The sequence below is a fragment of the Echeneis naucrates genome, chromosome 7 (genome assembly GCF_900963305.1).
Source record: "Echeneis naucrates chromosome 7, fEcheNa1.1, whole genome shotgun sequence".
NCBI classification, from domain to species: Eukaryota; Metazoa; Chordata; class Actinopteri; order Carangiformes; family Echeneidae; genus Echeneis; species Echeneis naucrates.
In genome coordinates this window covers 13,168,462-13,191,095 of record NC_042517.1, presented here as the reverse complement: position 1 = coordinate 13,191,095, position 22,634 = coordinate 13,168,462, and the positions used below count along the sequence as shown (strand labels likewise).

At 42.9% G+C, this 22,634-nt stretch overlaps 2 protein-coding genes across 2 annotated transcripts in view; one reads left to right on the top strand and one right to left on the bottom strand.

Moving 5' to 3' along the window:
- kmt2d (lysine (K)-specific methyltransferase 2D) overlaps positions 1-6,572 on the top strand; it is a 33,314-nt gene extending 26,742 nt beyond the window's left edge. The window contains exons 48-55 of the mRNA XM_029505417.1: positions 307-428; positions 531-1,908; positions 2,002-2,138; positions 2,367-2,497; positions 2,682-2,967; positions 3,158-3,231; positions 3,330-3,438; positions 3,536-6,572. Coding sequence (XP_029361277.1) covers positions 307-428; positions 531-1,908; positions 2,002-2,138; positions 2,367-2,497; positions 2,682-2,967; positions 3,158-3,231; positions 3,330-3,438; positions 3,536-3,628 — 2,330 coding nt within the window. The 3' untranslated portion in view covers positions 3,629-6,572. The remainder of the gene's footprint in view (positions 1-306; positions 429-530; positions 1,909-2,001; positions 2,139-2,366; positions 2,498-2,681; positions 2,968-3,157; positions 3,232-3,329; positions 3,439-3,535) is intronic.
- A 508-nt stretch (positions 6,573-7,080) lies between these two features.
- On the bottom strand, positions 7,081-21,168 carry acvr1ba (activin A receptor type 1Ba). Its single transcript, XM_029506334.1, has 9 exons — positions 20,991-21,168; positions 12,030-12,266; positions 11,665-11,925; positions 11,155-11,385; positions 10,810-10,977; positions 10,518-10,674; positions 9,919-10,043; positions 9,707-9,837; positions 7,081-9,349 (listed from the first exon to the last, which is right to left on the bottom strand). The coding sequence occupies exons 1-9, from the start codon at positions 21,052-21,054 to the stop codon at positions 9,224-9,226; spliced, it is 1,500 nt and encodes a 499-aa protein (XP_029362194.1). The 5' UTR covers positions 21,055-21,168; the 3' UTR covers positions 7,081-9,223.
- Between the last annotated feature and the right edge of the window lie 1,466 nt (positions 21,169-22,634).

The following is a 22,634-nucleotide window of genomic DNA, read 5'->3' as shown; positions in this document are numbered from 1 at the left end:
CTTTGTGTAAATCTGTGTCAAGAAATTTCTCATGCCTGCCTGTTACACTCAGTCATACAATAACCATCCTGAGCCATTTGCTTCTAAATTCAAATATTTAATGAAGGTAACACAATGCAACAACCTTGACTGCTTTTGTCTCACATGGCCAGTCTGATCAACTCGCATTTCTCAAGATACAAGCATCAGAGTTGCTGTTTTTCATCACTGTAGTGAAATTACTACTCTGGAACGGAAACAGTAATATACGTAGATTCCTCTCAACTAAAAATGCAAGACTAATCTTGAAATTTTAATGTTTTCCAGGGGCTCTATCTACAAAAGATGCTGCTTCTCCCAGTCAGGATGATTGGCTAAGACAGTTTGATGTGTCGTTACCAGGCTGTACATTGAAGAAACAAGTTGACATTCTGGCACTTATTAAACAGGTTGGTCATTACAGGATTCTTGTTGTATTACTTACTAGTTTTTGATTCAATTCCTTGTACTATCTTGAAAATTATTTATTTCCCATGTACAATTTCCCCCAGGAATTCCCAGAAAATGAGGACAAACCAGTCCAGCACTGTTACACAACCAACGTAAATGACTTGGATGTGCGCCACCTTCCTATTATACCAGTGGAGGAGTCTCCACCTCCATCACCATCTCCTCCAGAACCTCCCCAATCTGTTCAAGCTCCAATCAGTGAAGCGGAGCCTTCCAAAAAATCCACTTCTCCACCCCCCTCTCCTTCCAGGCCCACCAATATCCAGATCAAGACTGAACCTGAACTGGATGTTGGTCCTCCTGCTGATGTCACACAACCAACTGAAGTTACAGGGTCTGAGGTTGCTGCTCCAGAATCTGTCACTGATCCACCAGCTGCTGCTGCAATTTCTGATCCTACTTCTCCTCCTGAAGATAAGAAGGATCTGAGTCCTGCTGCTAAGGAGGAGGATTCAGCTGCTGACCCAGCACAGCCTCCTAAAGATTCTCCCAGCACCATGGAGTCCTCCCCTAAGCCTATCAAGCAGCGCAGGCCTCTGTCTCCTGATGAAGAGGTGGTACATCCTAAAGTGAAAAAATGGAAGGGAATTCGCTGGAAGCGTCTTCAGATTGTCATCTCAATACGAAAGGGTGGGTCTAAGAAAGAGAGCAGCCGTGAGGTGTCTGAGCTCATGGAACGCTTACGCATTACTCTGCGACCAGAGAAGCTTCCTCGGGATAAACGTAAATGCTGTTTCTGTCACGAAGAAGGGGATGGGGCTACAGATGGACCTGCCCGCTTGCTTAACATTGATGTGGACCTGTGGGTGCACCTTAATTGTGCCCTGTGGTCCACAGAGGTGTATGAGACCCAGGGGGGTGCCCTCATCAATGTGGAGGTAGCGCTACGTCGTGGATTACGGACTCTTTGCGCGTACTGCCAGAAAACGGGTGCCACCAACAGCTGCAACAGACTACGATGCCCGAATGTCTATCACTTTGCCTGTGCCATCCGTGCACGCTGCATGTTCTTCAAGGACAAGACCATGTTGTGTACTCAGCATAAGCTGAAGGGCCCCAGTGAGGATGAACTGAGCACGTTTGCCGTTTTACGTCGTGTCTACATTGAGCGTGATGAGGTGAAGCAGATTGCCAGCATCTTGCAGCGAGGAGACCGTATCCACCTGTTTCGTGTTGGCGGTCTCATCTTTCATGCTGTTGGCCAGTTGCTACCCTCCCAAATGACCAACTTCCACTCGCCCACTGCCATCTTCCCAGTTGGCTATGAGGCCACACGCATCTACTGGAGCACCCGTGTGCCCAACAAGCGCTGCCGCTACCGCTGCCGCATCAGTGAGGATGACGGTTACCCCTTGTTTGAGGTGCGTGTTCTGGAGCATGGCATGGAGGATTTGCACTATCGCGATACAACTCCAGAAGGTAACAACACACACACTGCTCCACCTTTGTTGGCATGGTATCCGAGTTAAAATAAATGCTAAACTGATTCTTATTCACTGTCCTTGTCTGTAGGAATCTGGGAGCGGGTAGTTCAACAGGTGGCTAAACTCAGAGATGAATCATCCATGTTGAAGTTGTTCACTGAACATGTCAAGGGAGAGGAAATGTATGGTCTCACAGTACACGCTGTCATGCGAATCACTGAGTCGGTAAGAACTGTAGAAAGAAGAAAAATCATTCTCTGTACATTGTTCATAATCTTTCCTGCTTTTGTTGAAGCTGTTTATGTGGCAGCATTCATGGTCTGAGCAAACAGCCATGGCGAATGGAAAGTTCGGCCCTGTAACTAGAGCCCCTAAGCTACAGTCATGCCGTGGCATGAATTCATATAAAAACTGCGTGATTAACGCAATTTGTGTTTGTTTGTTTTGCTTTAGTTGCCTGGAGTGGAGAACTGCCAGAACTATCAGTTCCGATATGGTCGTCACCCTCTGATGGAGCTCCCTCTCATGATCAATCCCACTGGCTGTGCTCGCTCTGAACCCAAAGTTCCCACACAGTGCAAAAGGTAAACACAGCACACTACTAAAGATCAGCCACACATGGTTTACTCTCATTGATGATGTCTCCACCACATGTTAATACTGTAGAGCCCAACTTCTTGTGGCTTGTTGCTGTAGTCATTCTAAGTGTGTTGTTCCTCAGTACAAAGCCCAGTCCCATATTTATGTTGTATTTAAATGACTCCACAGGCCCCACACTCTAAATAGCACCAGTGTGTCGAAGGCATACCAGAGCACCTTCACTGGTGAGCTCAACACGCCATACAGCAAACAGTTTGTCCACTCCAAGTCCTCCCAGTATCGGCGCCTGAAGACTGAGTGGAAGAACAATGTCTATCTGGCAAGATCCCGCATTCAGGGCCTGGGTCTGTATGCTGCCAAGGACCTGGAGAAGCACACTATGGTCATTGAGTACATTGGTACCGTCATACGCAATGAGGTCGCCAATCGCCGTGAGAAGATCTACGAGGCACAGGTACATCAATAAAACAATGGCACTTGGATATGAAATACTGAGCAGGATTTCTTTGGGGTTAAAATTCACAGAATGCAATATTAATTGAATAAGTGAAGCGAGGGATGTGATGACCACATTTTATTCTGCATATGAAAATGGAAAATAGAGTGTGACTCAATCTTTATCTGTTTCCTGTGTGTGAATATAGAACCGAGGGATCTACATGTTTCGCATCAACAATGAACAGGTGATTGATGCCACTCTGACTGGTGGCCCAGCTCGGTAAGTGTTCATTTTGTCACTGGCTCCCTCGGGGCAAATCACTGACAACCCTTGAGTCTATTATGTGTTTTCAACCCACTTCTTTCTTTCCATTCCAGCTATGTCAACCACTCCTGTGCTCCCAACTGTGTCGCAGAGGTTGTAACATTTGATAAGGAAGACAAGATCATCATCATTTCCAGCCGCAGAATCCCTAAAGGAGAGGAGGTGCAGTGCTTTAGGGAACTTTCCACTATTGATAAATATACTATCTCGTTATGCGTTTGAAGTTAAATTTTTTTTCGCTTGGTTTTTGTCTTTCCAGCTGACGTATGACTACCAGTTTGATTTTGAGGATGATCAGCACAAGATCCCTTGCCATTGTGGAGCTTGGAATTGCCGCAAGTGGATGAACTAAGAAGAAGAAAGAAAAATGGAGAACTTCCCTCCCACTGGTGCCAGAACACACCTGCGCCAAAGCCTTTGACTCCTACATAGCCAGTTCATAAGCTGTTCTGAAAGACATGGTTGGAGGAAGGCTGGCCTCCACCATTGAAAGACTAACGTGGTGACACCTGTAGCCAAAGGTTTGAAAAGCATTAATTAATAAAAGCAACCAACCACCTCCATTAGCAGCAGCTTGATGGTGGGACTGACTCTCATGTTTGGACTAGTGAATCACCCTTTCCTCAGCCAAAACCCTTTTCCCCCCTTTCGACTGTTCTCAATAAGCTGACAGTGGCTGGAAAACAATCCTCAACATCTACCAAATGATTCTGACCCTCTGATAACAATACTCGTAGTGCAGAGCTCCCCTCGAGCTTCAACAAAAAGCCATTTTAAAATACTAAGACAGAACTAATGATACATTTTTATGTTCCAAGTCGGACCTATTTTCTGTCCCACCTAACCACACCTCCCCCTTACCTCCCAGAAAAGGCACTTTCCCATCAAGTCATCAATGAAGACAACACGGATATTGGCTAGCTAGACAATCTTGATGTGGCTCTGCGTAAGAACTACATATGATCGATGGAGGAAAAAAAAAAGATGTAAATTAATATAAAATTTCAGATGTTATTGATCTGTGTCTCCAGACACACCAGATGTTCTGACTGTGTGGAATCCCAAGGTGGGTTAGTTGGACTCAGTCTACCTCATTGATTAAGCGGGAAGTGACTGCTCTGTATGAAAACTGTTAACTGCTACTGTGGAACTGGGGGGAAAGGGGGAATGTTTTTATGGGCTTAGCCTTCTCGGACAAGCAGGGAATCTTAAGCAGCAGGTTTGCTCTATCTACTCTATGCTGATGATGATTTACAAAAATGAGCCAACGTAATTATTATTCATGAATTATTTATACAGAGGAAATATATGACAGTTTTGATAAGATATTGCATTAAAATCACAATCAGAAGCTTAGCGGGTGTCCTGTCACCAAATCATCCTGGATATTGATGTAGCGTTTTCCTTAAGTTTTTTTTTTTTTTTTGTACTTTTTATTTATGCAGCTTAAACCATGCTATTAGCTGTGTGAAAGCACAATAACATCCACCCTTTAAATTGCTTAAAACAGTAATGGTGTGAGTGAATGGCTCTAGGATCACAGGACACTTAGTCTTTGAAGAAGACTACAAAGTCCACAACTAACCAAGTACACATTTGCTTGTTGCTTCTTACATTGAAGTTCCACTTGTTGAGACCCAGTGAGTGGATGCATGACTACTGTCCCATTTGATGCTTTTTATTCCCCAGCAGCTCAACCTTTTCACAACTAAACCTTAAACTTTGAATCATGCCTCTTCCTCCCTGTATTATTTAGTGGACTGTTGTTAAACTTTACTGTAGTAAGTCTTCCTCTGCCTGAGTACAGCCTGCAGTGTTTTTACTTCCCCCTGTAGTGTAATTTTCTAGTGCTGGTACTGTCCTCTCGAGGCTGAACTGATGGCAGGGAAAGACTTATTGGAAAAAAGGGCATTTGTTTTCATTTCTATGTAAGATGAATGAAAAAAGTCTTTAAAGGGAGCTTTACTGAAACTCCACCTTCCCATACTACTTTGTTTCCTCCTTCCCCTAACCTAAGACCTCACGTGATTTTAAAAATGCAAAGTTGTACAAACTGTATATATAGTATATGCATTAGGGGACAGCAACTCTTTATCCAGCCCCTTTGTAATCAATAAAGGCAAAAGTGTAGAGAAATAAAATTGGGAAAAGAAATAAAAAAATCAACCACTGGATATCATTTTAACAAAGATAAAGCTGTAAATAAATATAAATATATGTAAAATGGCAAACTAATATCTTTATGTATATGAACCAGAGTGTTTTGCATTTACCTGTTTTTCTATTAGTGTTTTTGCTATAAGCTCTCAGAGAAAAGTTTGTTAAAATAGCTATGAGAAAATGTCTGGCCTTCTCCAATCATGTGTGAGAAGCTGATGTGATTACAGAACTGTTTGGATTCATGTGGAGAGTCATTAAGACATGAAAATCACTTCTTGCATAAAGCAGTACAATGGTGCATAGCATTTGTATTTATGTAATATTGTTCGTGTTTATTTTTCTTTATTTATGCTACTGCTTGTCGATTACCAAAACAACCTGTCCCTTAATCGGTTACAATTGGATTAATATACTCTTGAATGGAAAATCTTGAAATCCCTAGAATACTGTTAGTGTTTTTGCATTTTTTTTCTATCTTCCCTATAGAAGTGAATGTGTTGGTAAACCTTGTGAAATGGTTTCTTGGCCTAATGTATGTTCTGATGTAATACTCATAAAGTTAATCCCATACTTAACCTGGTAATGAATTGCACTCATAGTATAAACCGAGAACTTCTCTAAAGTGGTAGATAATGATCAAGTATCTGAAGCCGTGATATATATAAATATATATCTATCTTTGTATACACACATATATAAATATAAATATATATATGTGTGTATAGAGGTATGTTTCTATTTCAAGGGAAGACCATGACGAGACATTATGCCGCTCACTGGATTTTAGCCTGAATAATTTTTAACTTCTCTGAATCTTAATTTAAGTTCTCTGCATATCTTATAATTTAATAAAGTTTGCTAAATTGAAGGTTTTTTTTAACCTCACCTACTTTTTAAAGAGATGTTGCATCTGTACAGCAGAGATACTTTTAGGGAATATGAATAAATATAATGATCATTTTTATTGTATGTGGCATGTTTTGTATGGATATAATTTTGAATTGTACATATTTTTTTCAGGACGCCAGAGATTGCATCTCTTTATATACAGCTTTCCCACTCCCTCTCCCCTTCATCTTATTTCTTTGTCTGCTTTTGTTTCTTGTAAAAGGAAAATAAAATGCATTTTAAATATGTGCTCATTTTTCTTTGTTATAAACTCTGAAGCGAAGAAGCTCTGATCTTTTGAAATTATTGGCAACTAAAAAGAAAAAAAAGAAGTATTTTCTGGTTTTATCTCAAAGACAGTTGCATTGTTGTGTGAAAGGGAACTCAGGACAACAAAAAATTAAATCCAATTTGCTGCAACAAACGAGCTTCAAAATAAGCTCACCATTTTAATTGATCGGTTTTCAGTCAACAGCCAGTCAGTAAAAAAAAGGCTCCGTAGTTTTTTTCATGTCTTTGTCTTTTTAAGAGACTGAACTCAAATGAAAGTGAAGCAGATGATTTCTGCGCAGGTCATCTGACTGATACAGGAGTGGAGCTTTGACCTTCACTCTTCAGTCTTAACAGTTGGAAGCATTACAAAAATTAAAACCTCGTTTAAAGAAACTTCATATGCAAACCTTTCTTTCCAAACACTGGTTTGTGTTTGTTAAAGAAAACACTGCATTGAATGAGCAGCACAGTAGAAGCCACAGATAAGAAAAAGAGGAATTTATTGTATTTCATGTATATACACACTTCTGAACTAATTCTGAAAAGATTTTCACAACATGACTCTTTTGAAGTATTACTTATGAACAGGATGCTTAATGGTCATATACCCATGGCAACAAACCAAACATGGACATGGTTCAACTGACAGCAGTCTCCCATTTCCTCTCCCATCCTTGCCTGCTGAACTTCTACCCATGTTAACAGTAGCAGCTACATTTGTGGTGTACACAGCCAACAACCCGAACAATAAAGGGAGGGACAGAAAAAGAAAATAGGAAGAGGAAAGATCTACCTCAGTGCAGAGGAACCAGTGTTGGAGACAGCATGTAAAATGGATAGACATGACACAGGGATTCTGGATCAAATGATGACATCACTAACTGAAATCCATGTGGACATAACAGTGCACAGCCCGATGATGACAGATGTCAGTGTAATACTGTCAGTCTTGTCTGTAGAAAACCTGCAGGCGAGAAAGTACATCAAAAATGTGCAGTTTCACTTGACAGCATGTCAGTCCGAAGTTACACCTCAACTGCTTTTCACATCCTACTCTCTGTTCCCGGCGCGTGAACTGTCAGCTGTTGTCTGTTTTTGAATAAGGTCAAGGTTTCCATCATGCTCCTAAATATTCCAGTGTCAGTGAGAAAGCGATGTCATCCCAGAGGGTGTATGTAGAAACAGATCTGCATTACTGAGCTCCATTAGAGAACTCCAAAAATTATACACCAAAACATAAAAATAGAAGTTGCAGCAAAAGTATCTGGGATCAGTAGTACCAAACTGTCATGACAGGAGCAAATGAAAAAACAAAAAAACAACAAATTCCAGTGGATGACAGTCCATTTCCTGGCTTCAGCTGAAACCATTTTGACTCCTGAAAGTACCATTAAAGAGAATCACTGTTCAAATGTCACACTGGGGCTTGTGGCATGAAAGGAAGGGGGGGGGGGGGGGAGTCCATCTTTTATATACAAAATCATACGTACCCATCAGTAGTGTCTAATATCAAAGTAAAAAGAGAACACCCATCATGATGTCTTAAAAACACATACAATATACTTAACAAAACTGAATTTCTGATTGCCATTTCATATGCCTGTTATTTACTCAGCGGTGGAGTTATGGCCACGTTGGCGAGTGACTTGGACTGAACTGCAGCGTTAATTTTCATCTCTCGCTTCTCACATCTCATCTCACAGTGTTCATCAAAATGAAATTAAAATATTAACAAATAAATAAAAATAAAAACTGTCCCAAACAGTATCCCTGCCACATTTCAAACAAAAACCAGGACTGGACTACATCAGTAATGCAAAACCTGCAGGTCTCACACGTGATGAGGAAGCTACATTTGAGTGCAACTAATTTCTGTTTGTAGAATATTCAAGTGAGCGATCCAAAAGCACATTCTGGCTGTTCATGCTTAATTAACTAAGAGTCCCAGTGCTGCTTTTGTCTAATGAAGTGCAGCCTAAACCAGACGACATCCAAGTGTCTCAGAAACATGCTAGGAGCCCAGACACCTTTTACACACACACACACACACAGACAGACACATACACACACAACTAGAAACAGTGCTTCAGCCTCCCCCTCCCCCTCACTGCGACAGAATGCCACGCTGCATGGCCGACAGAGTATGAAGGTTAGTGTCATTACGCTTGAACTTAAAACCCACAACATACTCAGCTCTTCTGGACGTGTCCGTTGTGGGACAATATTAGAGGTAAAAAAAGATGAAACCAAAAAAGGATTACTCATACACACTCTCTCACACACGTGTGCGTCACTGTACAATAATAAGAATTCCTGCCATGGGAAATGAAAACCAAAAAAGTAGAGTAATGATATTAACAATGGTAGTGCTGTAATGTTGTGGCCCATGGAGGAGTTGTCAAAGTGAACAGGGAGGCATCAAAGGAAGCAGGAGGGAGAAGGTCGGGGGGAGGAAGAGTGATTCTCAGTAGTTTTGGCTAAAAAGGTGAGGTAGGCCTTGTCACAACGCGGAGTGTGGCTTTAAAACTGGCAGGGTTTTCATTTGCAGTCTTGTCCTTAGTGTTTGTTTCCTGTGGGAGTGTGGTCTGGTTGTGCGTCTCCAATGCGACTCTTCGCTGCCAGTTGCTCACATTTTGACGTCCTCCTCCACGCTGAGCTGAGACAAAGTCTTCTTGATGCGCAGAGCAGTGAGTCTGGCTGCTCCGTTTGCGTACCAGCACTCCCTCATGATCTTCCCCATTACACGCAGCGACTGCACAGGAAGAGGCACAAAAAAAAAAAATCATTTGCAATCTGAGTGATGTTTGAAGCGGTGAAGCTGCTGGATGATGATTATTTCTGTATGAAATTACATGTAAACTGTTAAAAAAAAAAAAAAAAAAAAAAATGGGGGCAGCTCTGATCAGGAAAATCAGGCCAATGAAAACTACATCAATTTTCCATGCTGATTTGTGCATTAATGAAAAGACATGAATGATATATGCTCTACCAATCAAAATCAACTACTTCTAACAAACAGATATTTTTGACCACACTTTTATTTACTATCCCACAATACTGATTCATCAGAGTGCCCCCACCCTGACAGAGCCACTTTGTGTTGAAATACCTCGTAGCTTTGCCACCAGTTGGGCACGTTGGGCCTCAGTTTCTGGTCACACACCACCTTCCTCATCTCTTCTATGGAAGGGTCGGAGGGCACCAGGTCATAATAGGGCAGCTGGTACTCCTCGTGGATACCTGAGGTACACAAAGAAGATGCGTCACGCTCCTGTTCCATTCACACCAGGAACTTTCTCCCCCAGTCAGCTGACATCTTACCCCCTGCATTGCAGCGCCTCGCAATTTCCCAGTACACCAGGCCCAGTGCATAGATGTCGGCACACTTGAAAGAATCAAAGTGTTTCATGTTGATGGTTTCATCCAGAACTTCCGGAGCCATGTATCTGTGGTGGGACAAAATGGAAGGAATCAGAAAGAGAAATAAGTAGGACTTTCATTTATGGAGAACCTTGGCAAAAAACATCCAAGCTCCCAAAAGGAATGAGTAACAAATGAGATTTTGTGATGATACTGAGTGAATATGAAGTCATTAAACTGTAGGAGGGGGAGTTCTGAAATGACAAGACATTTTTCCCAGCTACACAATTTATCCAAATAGGTTTTCACTGGTAAGGACAGTGATGAATGTGGGACTTCAGGGCGACTATCGGACAGTCAAAGCTTAATGGTTTGGCAGGCTTATGATGCGGTAATAATCACACTTTGGATACACAGACATTATTTGTCCAATGATCTTTTAATGTTGTTTGCTGACAATAAGGGAAAAAAAACCCAGAACATTCCCTTTTAAGACCTACAAGCTCCCTGGTGTCTAACTCCATGTTTACTCCTGAGTGAATGAGTACGGAAACATTTACCTCTTAGTGCCTACACGCTGATTCGGTGCTATATCGATTGTGTCTGTGATGGACTCATGGCGTACTGCCAGGCCGAGGTCAGCTATGGCACACATGCCGTTCTTCTTAACCAGGATATTTTTAGACTTGAGGTCACGGTGAGCGATGCCAGGCTTACCTGCAGGAGGGCAGAGAGCACATTGTTTGACTTGCCTCGGGTGCTCAGAGAGAGAGAGAACGTTATAGCTGAATGTCAGTGACTGAGGGTTGCGCCTTCATGTTTGCTGCCTTTTCACAGACAAGTGTGTCTCACCCTGAGTGCCGAGGATCTCCATGTGTAGGTGCGCCAGGCCGCTGGCAGCTGACAGTGCAAGTTTGATCATGCCCTCAATGGTGACAGAATAGCGATTCAGGTAGTCAAAAAGTGAGCCGTGCTCATGATAGTCTGACACCAGCCAGAGCTGAGTCCACGTGCCGTTGTCTGCAGAGAGCAAACGAAAGGAGAGAGTCATGCCATTCACATGGAAGAGTATTTACACGATGGAGCCATGAAAGCACTCCCCGCAACAGTGCTGCTCATTAGTATTTCTTTAAATAAATGCTTGAGATGTTAACTTTAAGAATTCTCTTTTCTTTGGTAGAAAAGAACGTTCCTCACCTTTATTATCCGCTGCAATGAACCCTAGGATGTTTTCATGTCGCAGCATGATTGTCTGGTAGATTTCAGCTTCTCTGAACCAGGAGCGCTCCTCTCTGGATGAGAAGATCTTCACAGCCACATCTCCTCCTCTCCATTTTCCCCTCCACACTTCACCAAAACGACCCTTCCCTATTATCTCCTGCAACACAATAGTCCTGGCTACTGTCCGCTGCACGAACAGGGGCAAACCTGCAGGTGGCAGCAATGAAGGAAAAAAAATGTAAAAAAAAATAGCCATTCACAGAAAAGCATTTTTTTTAGCTGTAAGGTTGTTGGAATATACTCAGCAGATTCAAGGTGTGGATCACTTTCACTGGTGTTGCAGTTGAGTAATCACTCATTTGTATACATTTATATGATTACATTGAATAATAATGCTTTTGCCGAGAATAAAGGGCATAAGGCTATTTTAAAAGTTGTATTTTTGTTGTTTTATTTCTTATTTATCATATTTCGGAGTGTACTGACCAGAGCCTGATCCGGAGGTGGACATGTCATAGATGAGGTCTTGCAGGGTTTTGTCCTTGGCCAAGTACAGATGGTCACAGGAGGGGTCTTCTACCTCCAGCCTCTGCCTGTGGCTGTAGGCTCTCTGGTGATACTGGAACAGGAACACACCAACCATCAGCAGCACACACAGCAGGAACACTGGCCCGGCGATTACCGCCACCAGCTCCACTGGACCCCAGGGACTTCCTGTGTCCGACCAGTTCCCTCCCTTCGTTGGGACTAAGGAAAGCAAACGAAGGATAAAGAAAAGCAAATGTGATCATTTCCAAATCAACCAACGTCAGCGTTTAACTGAAAGGCTGAAATTTATGAGCAAGCCTCACCTGGGACTTTCAGGTCAATACTGTTGCAGTAATCTACATAGCAGCAATGTGTGTTGAGCAGGCCCTCAGCACTCAGACAGTAGAAGGGCTGTCCAGGGGGTACTAGTTTGTCCCGACTGATACAGATGCGTACATGTTGCTCCTTCCCCTGGATATAGTATGTGGAGGCCATGCAGGCGCCATCTGTCTCACACTCGTAGCCTGTCTTCTCACAGCTTGTGCAGTTACAACGCAGAGCTGTAAGAAACAGAGAGAGAGTTTAGTGGCTAAAAATAATCAGTTTATCGAGGCAGAGAGCACTGTGTAAAACAGAAAAAAAGAATTAATCACTTCTCCATGTTAACCAGCAGGGGGCAAACCGACCCCACATCAACACAAGATGTAAAGAGTGAAGTATCTCATCCTGCTTTAGGCATTTTGTGACATAAGGACACAGAGCTTTGAGTTCAGCAGCAGCTTGACAGCCTCGATGGCCCTGAAATCAGATCCTTTACTGCAGATGAACCCAAACACACAGGGTGTAGAGGGACCTGCCCGGTGGGACAGACAAAGTGAAGCTCAACAATGGGAGACGGCTCCTGCCACATCCCCATTGCAGCATTCTGCTCCATGCCTTTCTTCTGTCTTTGTCACACTGACACAGAAAGCTGCCACTGTTTAAGCTAACGAGACAGGAGTTTTATTAAACACAGCACACTCCTGCAGAGGGACCTATTAAAGCTGACAGAATGGAGCTGCTCCTGCTGTAATAAAACTACAATGGTCCACCTACACACTCGAATGAGGTCAGTGCCAGAAAGTCCACACACATCAGCCACATCTACAACCAAACCAGCGTTTGGTAGACAAACTGGAGAACAAGAAACTGCCAACTGATTAGATTTGGACTTAAATGTGATTTTCGGTAACAGCACACATGCTTCTTTTTTAGAGTACAGTCCACACTGGAGGTTTCTTCCAAGGTTTTCTACTCCCAGGGTGCCAAGAAGGAGCGTGGAAGGTTAGATGGCTGCAGGAGTACTTTTCACATGGGAAAAAACACAGGAAAGCAACTCAGCTACACTAAACCCAAGTCAATGGTAAATGGCAAGCTCTCTGAATGACAACAGAGCTGTGAGTGAGGCATAACAGGCCAAGAGCTGAGGCTTGGTCGTAACAAAGCCTAGACCACTCAAGACTAATTGCTGTGTGCTTAGAGAAGACAAGACCACCGCAGCATCTACAACAAGAGGATAACACAAAGCAGAGAGGAATTCCAATCCTTATTCTCCTACAAAAAGAGGCTCAGCATCAGTTGGATAGCTGACAATGCCTGGCCCAGAAGAAAAAAGATTTTAGGATGGCAAGCTTCCACTAATCCCCTGTGTCTTATCCGGAGGGTTTCTCTGACCAGATGAGCTCACCGTTCTTCCCAGTGAGGACTAACGCTCTGTCAAACAATGTCACCACATTTCAAGGCATTACTGAACGAACCGAGTCATCAAATGTTGAGGTTTTCGCTCGTATGGTTCACTTTATACAAATGACTGATGCACCAATTGCGCCATCAGCATATAACATCTGAGAGGACTAAACCACAAACCTTGGTGTCATAGGAGTGGTTACCACTTAACTGAACTCTGGGAGGTTGCATTCTGTGTGGGAACATTTTTTGCATGTAGCGTGTATGATGATGTGTTCATGCTTGTTCACTGAGTAGTAACTGGAAATTTCAAACACTTGGAGTAGCCTTTCAGTAATATTTCTCATACATTTGTTGTGTGCGTGTGTCTTGTGCTCCAGGAGGTGAGCGGGAAAGTGGCAGGAACTGTTGGCGGACTGTGTCCAAATCCACCAAAGTTCGCATGCAGATGGAATTTCCTGTAGATTACACAGGGGTGAAGCAGGCTGGGGTTGATAAAGAAAGAAAAACAAGTGCTGTGCCACATCACACTAATCTGCAGCATTAATGGAGCAAATATTTTTGCCAAGTAGAAGCGATGACACAAAAAACAACGATTGGTTATAGAGCTTGACAAAGCTCAATATCCAATAAATTCAGAGGACTTGAAAGCCTCTGTCCATCAGGCTCGTCTTCTGTGGGCCTGCTGTTAACCGCTTCTCACTGAAACAAATCAACCCCGCCAATTTTGAGTAATCCATCCCCAAAACAAGAGTGACATTGTGAAAAACAGGCATTTAAGAATTTCTCTGCAGCGCTCTTCCCTTACAGCCATTATATGCCTGTTGTAATCCTGATGCGATGTCCTTCAATTTTCTCTCACAAAAAACAAAACTTTAGACCATGAAAGAGTCCTTAAATGAATAAACAAATTGCAACATAAAATTAACAACAGTGAGTCACAAAAAAATAATAATCAAAAAAACATGATCTGAACTGTCGCATCCATCCTGGAGACTCTGTGTGTGGTAGGACAGATGGTGCACAGACATACAGACAGAGGCTCAGGAAGGAAACCAAACATGGCTGAAAACACACATTCTGTTCCACGGGTCTACCACAAATGGGTTGTGGTCTACCAAGAGTTTGTTTTGTGGCAAGTCCTCCTTTCCTCAAAGGCTACCTTGTGACGAGACCATATGTGGGATGCTTCCACGAAAATGAGCAATGAAACCATGTGTAAGCCATTTGGGTCAAATTCACGGCAGAACATGCAATTTTATATAATGACTGCAATAGAAAACATACTTAATTCCGTAAGCACAGGAAATTAAAGTAATTCAGCAAAGATTGAGGCAAAAATCAAAGCCAATACTGTCAAAAATTCTATGTTGACTGATTTGATTTGCAACATTTCCCATTCCAACCCAACAAAGCCAGAGAATTAAGAAGGGATATGAATATGAAAATCTATACCAACACAATGTGAAACTATAACAGCCACATGATAACTAAATCCAGCAGTACAACTAAGATCTCTTGGCCCAATAGTATTTATCCAAATGCCATGTTGTTCATTTTGCATCTCTCACTTGATACAGAACATAAGTGTTACAAAACTGTTTGGGAATAATACCATGCCTAAACATACATGGACCTGAGTGGTCACTGAGTGTGTGGTTTGAGTGAACTCTGCTCTTGTATCCACATAATTGGTGGTCTTTACACTGGTCCTTTGTGTGGAGATTAAGACGACATGAGGAGGGATTGGACTGGCCCTGCACGAACAAAGAGCAGACTGGAGTGGGGGAGCGCACTTCTGTGTCGGGGAGCGATGGGGGGATGGTTGGCGTGCAGGGGACAGCCTAGGTTTGCATTAACAACCCTGATGTTTGGGGGCTGTTCTGCGCCAGACAGGATGGGGGCTGGTCCCAAATTGGGCAGGACAATACAGACAGGAGAGGGCATGGGGGTAACGAGTGGGACTTTGAGAGCCCCCCAGCTGAGATTGAGGTCTACCCAAGTGACCAGCTGTAGCCATCATTAAAACCCAGTCTAGACTTTGACTTGAGGGAGGGGGGCAAATAATAGGAAAAGGGATCAGTGGGGGGAAAATGGGAGAACACAGCTACAACAGTTACTCTTTTGAGCTGTAAGTGTGTGAAGTTCCTATCATTCCGTTCGTGTTGAGGCAGGAAATGGCAGACATAGTGAGGAAGAGATTAATAAAACATTGTTGCCATAACCAGTGTCGTCTTAACTTGGACCCTACTAAAAACCACAGCATAGTCCCATTCCAAACATTTAACCTTGATGATAGTGTTTTGTGTACGTGTGGGTGTACACATGTGTTGTTCAGACGTACTCGTGCGGAGCGACCCTGTCAAAACAAAGGGTGAACTTTCAAGTATGTTCAGGTGATAAAGGCGGTGGAAGTGTGTTTGGCGCAGTACTGTGGGGTTACACAAACTCAGTAGGTTTCTGGGGGCTCAATGACGCAGACAGAGACTGTTGGTACGTGCGTGTGTACGGGGAGCAGAGCGCCATTACCAAAATGCACTGGCTGAAATTAGATCCATACAGATACCAGACTGAGAGCTGATCAAGACAAGCAGACGCCACCAAACAGTGCAAGTGCAACACACATACGGACGCACACACCACAACTGTGCCCTAATCAATGCAAGGGGAAGGAGGAAAGTCATTACCTTTGTCTGCATCTCAGGGTCAGATTACTGATCTGATTCTAAAGGGAGGTCTCTGGGGCTGAGGCTGCTTCGGCTATCTCTACCAACCACCACCCTCTAGGCTATATCCCATCCTGTCTGTCTGTTTTCCTGATGAGTTCAAAAAAAAAAAAAAAAAAAAAGGCACAAGTGTGCTCACTTTAGATGTGCTGCTGCTCAAATTCCCAAACTGGTCAATGCTGCCTCTTTAATGACCAAGCACATTGCACTACTGCGAGCCAAATGCATCAGCCATGTGACTTTAGCTATAAAAATAAATACATACACTCTTTTTTCCTCTCTCTTTACTACCTTTTATTATTTTTGTTTTGTTTCAGTCGTGGATGGGAGTCCAACACCTTTATTGTTGATAAACGAAGGTTACTTTTTTCTCCACTGTTATTGCTACTCGTGTTTCTTTGGGTTTAGACAAAATTAAAGTGACTCCAAAATTGACCACTGCAGTGTTTTACATGATTTGCACTGTACAATATTTTATGTCATTTATATCTTGGTCAGAATTTAAATCGCCAATTACAAATTAAGTAAATAAAATAGGGGAATCGCAGTGGTTCACTTGGTATATTGCATAGAATTATAATTTGTACAGCATTACAAAGTGATTTTCATAAGATAAAACTGCACATTATCACGATGAAAACATGAAATAAAACAAGGGCATAGACTTAATATCAATCATTAAGAAGAAAAACAAAGCATTCATTCCTTTTATATTGCTGGTCCTTTTTCCAGATCACAGGGGGTGCTGGAGCCAATCACAACTCACATTGGCCAGGGTCACCCTGGACAGGTTGCCAGTCCATCACAGGGCCAGCAGAGACAGACAGACCAACAACCACTCACACTCAGACCTACAGACAATTTAGAGTCACCAATTAACCCAAACATGTCGTCTTTGAACGGTGGGAGGAAACTCACACAGGCATGGTGAGAACATTGAAATTCTGCACAGAAAAGCCCCAGGCCGAGGAATCGAACCTACAACCTTCTTGTTGTGGAGCAACACTATGCCGCCCTTCCCCCCAATTAAAGCATTATTTTGAAAAAAATCCTTTAATTTGACTTAGTTTGCTGTGTTTTTCCACTGTTTTCTAGGAGGGTAAATAATGATGAAGGCTTTCTCTAAACTTAAAGACAAAAATGCCCCTGCCAAAAAATATCAAATAGAACAAATAAATAACTAGAAAATAAATATCTCCCAAAAAAGACACAAGCAAACCAACTGAAGTGGTTGGTAAGTGGAAAATAAAAGATGATTTATCTAAAATTCCACTGGAGACAGCATTCAAGACAGATATTCCACGATACCAAAACAGCCTCCCCTGTTTATCATTAAATGCACTTTGAACACTGCTGTCTCAGCAATAAGAAGGGACTTTCACAGAGAATTCTGCCATAATAATGCAGAAGACACATGATGCTAATAAAACTACAAATGCAACTCAAACATGGAGCAGCTTTCCAAATCATAGTATGTTTATTTCAGGAATGATTGTTTGGCTGCCAAATGAATCACAGTTGGGCTGATTTTAATGTAATGTCTTCATGAAGGTTTAAAAAAATAAATAAATCGTACTTTAAGGACAAGTTAGATAATATGGACGCAAACTAGATTTACAAAGGCAAACAAAAGTCTTAACAATTTTAAAAACCAAAGTAAATTATTGTGCTGGAGAAAACCTGACAGGCAGACTGTACACCTTTGAGCAGAAAAGGGAGGCCAAGTAAGCCTAATCTGCATTCCAACAGCAGCCAAAAAAACAAACCAAACACTGCTACAAAGAGATGGGTGTCAGGTTCAGCCCCATAAAGATAGACTCATAACTGCTGGGTCTATCTGGGTGTACTATGACAATAACAGCTTTCTGTCACCAGGAACATACAAGTTGTGTTTTAACAGGCAAGCATCGTAACACCCAAGCATATACCATTAAATAAAGACAAAGAGTGGCAGAGTGGGGGCAACTGAGAAGTGGTCTGCCTCCGCAGTGCTAGTAATCCCATGTGGTCAAACATCAGTAATGGTGGAGGAGGCTGGGTCAGTCAGGGGCTATGCTGTCTGCTGTAGCAATTAAGGCTCTGTGCCTCTTGGCCAACGGAGGTCATTAACAACATTGGTCATTATGGAGGGAAAAATAGACCACCCCAGACCTGACCCGACCCTTTTTGGCCAAGTGCCACATTGTAGAAACTGTTAGTAAACACATATTGCAAAGAGAGATGTTCTGGGCCAGAAAGTAACATTACAGTTTAAACAAGGAATGTGCATCGTCATTTTAGCAGGATTTGGCTTCAGGGATCAGGCAAGGTCAACATTCACCTGTCAAGAACAGGCTTTGACAACTTCTACACCTTTAGGGAAAAAAGCAAAACAACTTTCTCCCTCAAGACAGCTAGTGATACTACGAACCCTCCCCTCTTCTGAGTAAACCATCACCTCTTTACATGGACACACCTTTGAACCCAATAAATTGAACCTTTCTCTGTACATTCCCCTTGCTCTGATCCAATGGGCAGGTGTACACATGTTCCTGTTTTACTGGCTCACACTTTCTCCACTTGAACGCTGTCACATTAAACAGCACCTGTATTAAGGCAGAAGAATGAACAAGCTCCACGTTTCCAGTCGCCCTGTCATTGATTTGCACAGATATACATTTGGCATACATATGCACCAGGCCCTGGTGTCTGTTTGTTTAAATCACATATTCTGACTAGGCTGTTAGAAATATGTGGTAAGGTGACTAAAAGTGGGGGCAGATGTCAAGAAAGAGTTCACCTCTTAAGGCTTATTTTAACACAGAAAGAAAACACACACACAGGCAGTGTTCAAGTTTCTTTCCACTGCATGTGAATAAGTGAAAGCAGAAGTGGGATTGGAGATAAAGTACAGATTAAATACTGATAAAGCACCAGGCCTTTTTTTATGAGCAAGAAGTAAGATTGGAGAGGGCGGGAAGAAAAACAGAGGGACGCGCCCTACCTCAGGGCAGTGTGGTTGACAGTGCCCCTATCAGATTGCCACAATGTTCAATGCGCCCAGGCAGACTGCGTCGTGTAGGGCTTATAGTACCACTGACTCCTAATCCACACGACGTAAACAACATGTGACGGATTCATCAAACCTGTGAGTTCAGTGCATTCTCACAAATACATACAACACTTGCCAAAGCTCTGGAATCTGCTCTAGCACAGCTCCTTTCAGGTTGGTCTGGTTTCAGTCCTTGCATGGTGAAATCCATTATATGGTGTGAAACCATGGCTCCAGACAAACTTGTGGGCCCCTTACATGATAGACCCCGCCAGCTGGACAAACCAATCGTCACCCCCAGCCTGCTCAGGCCCACACACCCACCCCACCCCCATTCACCTCACAGTTCACCGTTAATGTTAGGGCAACCCATTCAAACAAACTAGCCACCCAGGTGTGATACTTTTCCCTCAGTCTTGGTGTACAGCTTCCTTATCCTAACTAATGGGGGTGGCATATTTTCATGATTCTTGGCAGGATGACTCAACTGTTTAAGGAAATACTGAAATTAGGCAAAACATACACTTACAACAGATGACAATTCGGTCCAGATATTTATTCTGGTACTCGCATTTGATTTATTTAATTATATTATTCAGTTTGTTGGCTGGGCTGCAAATTTGCGACAAGGTGAAACAGCCTCAACATTCAGAGGCAGTAGGAAGGGCAGGGGAAAAAAAGGAAAAAGGGGTTTGGGCAACACAAGATATGCATATGGCTGCACTGAAAGTTTATTAAAACACAAAGCACAAACTCAAAGATGGGTAGACATGCCGTGCAAAGCAAATATGCATAAGTTTAGCCCAACATCTGCTCATGTGAGACAGTGGAGTGGAGGTGGGTGTCAGCTGCTCCAGCAGGATTCAGGCTGAAGCAGCCCCATGACTGGCGCCTCAAAAGACCCCACTTGCCACATTTCCATCACAATGAACCCAGACTTCAACTCTGACTTCTGTCTGGGATAGCTGAATGCACGGCTGTTGTCACCCTATGCCAGCATTCACTTTCTGCTGGAGGCCACTAAGGAGCCTTTTCTCTCCTTACAAATGGACACCAATGAAGGAGCTCCCAGTGTTTACTCTCAAAAACACATTTCATGCACCAAGTGGGTTAGGCCTCCATTCACAAACTCTTTTCTGCCCTTTCCTCCGTGGAAACCAATGGCAAAAACAGGAGCCCAAACTGTAACTGACCCCATTGCACAGATTTAAGGAGCTAGCTATCATGGCAGTGTGTTGAAGCCGAGCAGAGCAGCGATAAGCGGCCACAGGCAGGAGGCTGTTTGGTAAATATCAGAGCACAACATCCACCCAGAGATAAGTTAACGTCAACACATGATTGGGGGATTACTTGGCACGCCTGTAGGACACAGGGAGAATTATTTTACTTCAGTCTAGTTCCCAACAAGTTAAGCTAAATTAATAACAGCATTTAACTTTAATCAGATGAATATCTAGTTAGCTAACAAGCGTTAGCTGGCTCATCAAACAAACGGTCCCACCGTGTTGTTGTTGTGGTTTGGCTACTTCTTGCTCCGTGTTCAATACCGACCATTAACACACCGGGCTTTACACGAAATGTTCACAAAAAAACCCCAAACACGTTATATTAGAAACAAACCACTGGGCAGCACGGCCCCAGTTTCGGGTACGGATCTGCTGTGGTTTTTGAGGTCGACGCTAGCTACACAGCGTTAGCCAAATCCCTGACACAGCGCCATGGCGATGAGCGACAACAGGCAGTGCCCAGTCCAGGAAAACACACCGAGACAAAAGCCGGAGAGGCGCTCACTTGAAACTTACCGTCACCGACGGCCGCCGACCCGAGCAGGGCCAGCAGCGATAGGGCGATTTGATTCAGAGCCATTTCTTTTGAATTCCCATCTCTCCGCGACGAAATGCGCCCTTAGTGTGTCGCTATCAACACGACCAGACCCGAAACACAACCACAGTCGGACCGCACACACCACACCGCCTGATACTCAACCAGCCAGGCAGTGACGTATTTAAAGGGGTGTGTGTCTGCGCGTTTAAAGGGGAGGGCCGCTGCCGCTGCCGCTACAGCTACCGCTGCCGTTGCCGCTACAGCTACAGGGTAGCTGCCGCTGCCGCTACTGCTACCGCTGCCGCTACAGCTACCGCCGCCGCTGCCGCTGCCGCTACTGCTGCCGCTACTGCTGCCGCTACTGAGCTCCGGCTTTGCAAAAACACCAAGTTAGGGAAAGAATTTCAGTCATCCAACCACACATTATCAGAATGACCAGTCTAAATGCAACTTTTTTTAATCAATTGATCTCAAACAAAGTGTAAAAAATTTAAAACTAATATTTTAAAACAGAACTAGTTCGCCTCGATAACCATTCAGTCAGTCGAAGGTCTCAGGTTATCAGCATTTAATTTGGAGCTACATCTTTTAAATCATGAAAAAATTGTTTGAATATCTTAATAATTAAGTTGCGTGTCTTATATGAAGAGTTGTGTCAAAATCTCATTTAAAGACCAGGTTGTATATTTTAGTTTTTATCGGATTTTAAAGCGGTAATTTATAAACTATAAACACACAAAACGTTTTTGAGCAAAGTCGGCTTTTTCCTTTGGGACAGTATAGCTCAGCTGCACTCTGACATTTACTAGAATAATCAACTCATTGTTCATTATGTAAAAAGAACAACAAAAAATGGATTCCCTATATGTTAAATAACAAGATATATATATCTATATATATATCTTGCTATTTAACATATCTATATATCTATATATATATAGATATATATATATTGTGGAATCGTGACTGTTGACTCACAACAAGAAGGTCATAGGTCCGATCCTATTCGAAGTCTTCCTGTGCTTATGTGTGTTTCCTCCAGGTTCTCCATTTTTCTCCCACTGTCCAAAGATATGCAGGTTTAGGTTAATCTGTGACTTCAATATGGGTTTTAGTTCTACTTGAATCTCTCTCATATATATATATATATAGCTGGCAAAAGGTTTTCTGGCTCAGGTCCATTCAAGATTTTCTCAGAGCTCAGGTACTGAGCCTGCCTGTACTCCAAGAACACATCCAGCTGCCAGTAAGTAAGAATGTAGCTCAGGAAGACGTGAGTCAGACTTTGACCAGGTACATTTAGGGCTATATTTGTGCCGGCTTTTATCACCTGTCGTCTTTCTAGCACTGTCGTTGATCTCTCCTCAAGACTAATTGTGTCTGCATATTCTCCTCTTGTGGCTTCATATCTGTCCTTTATCAGCCTTGTACAATTTATCTCCACATTTCCTGAGTGAATGTTGTCTGTTGTATAAATGCCCCTGTCTCTACTGAACCATTTGGCTGATCCCACTGTGAAAAAGAATACACAGAGGAGGGAAACAGAGGGAGAAGTGAGATGGGCTCACAGAGAGGGGCTTTGGCCTCTGATACTTGAACAACTCCCCCCCCCCCCTCCTGCA

Coding starts and splice junctions, on each gene's coding strand:
- acvr1ba (XM_029506334.1), bottom strand. CDS start 21,054: ATGGCTCTGAATCAAATCGCCCTATCGCTGCTGGCCCTGCTCGGGTCG. Junction 10,978..11,154: donor CATTGCAGCGGATAATAAAG/GTGAGGAACGTT, acceptor TGCTCTCTGCAG/ACAACGGCACGTGGACTCAG. Junction 9,350..9,706: donor ACTGGTGGCAAAGCTACGAG/GTATTTCAACAC, acceptor CTTCCTGTGCAG/TCGCTGCGTGTAATGGGGAA.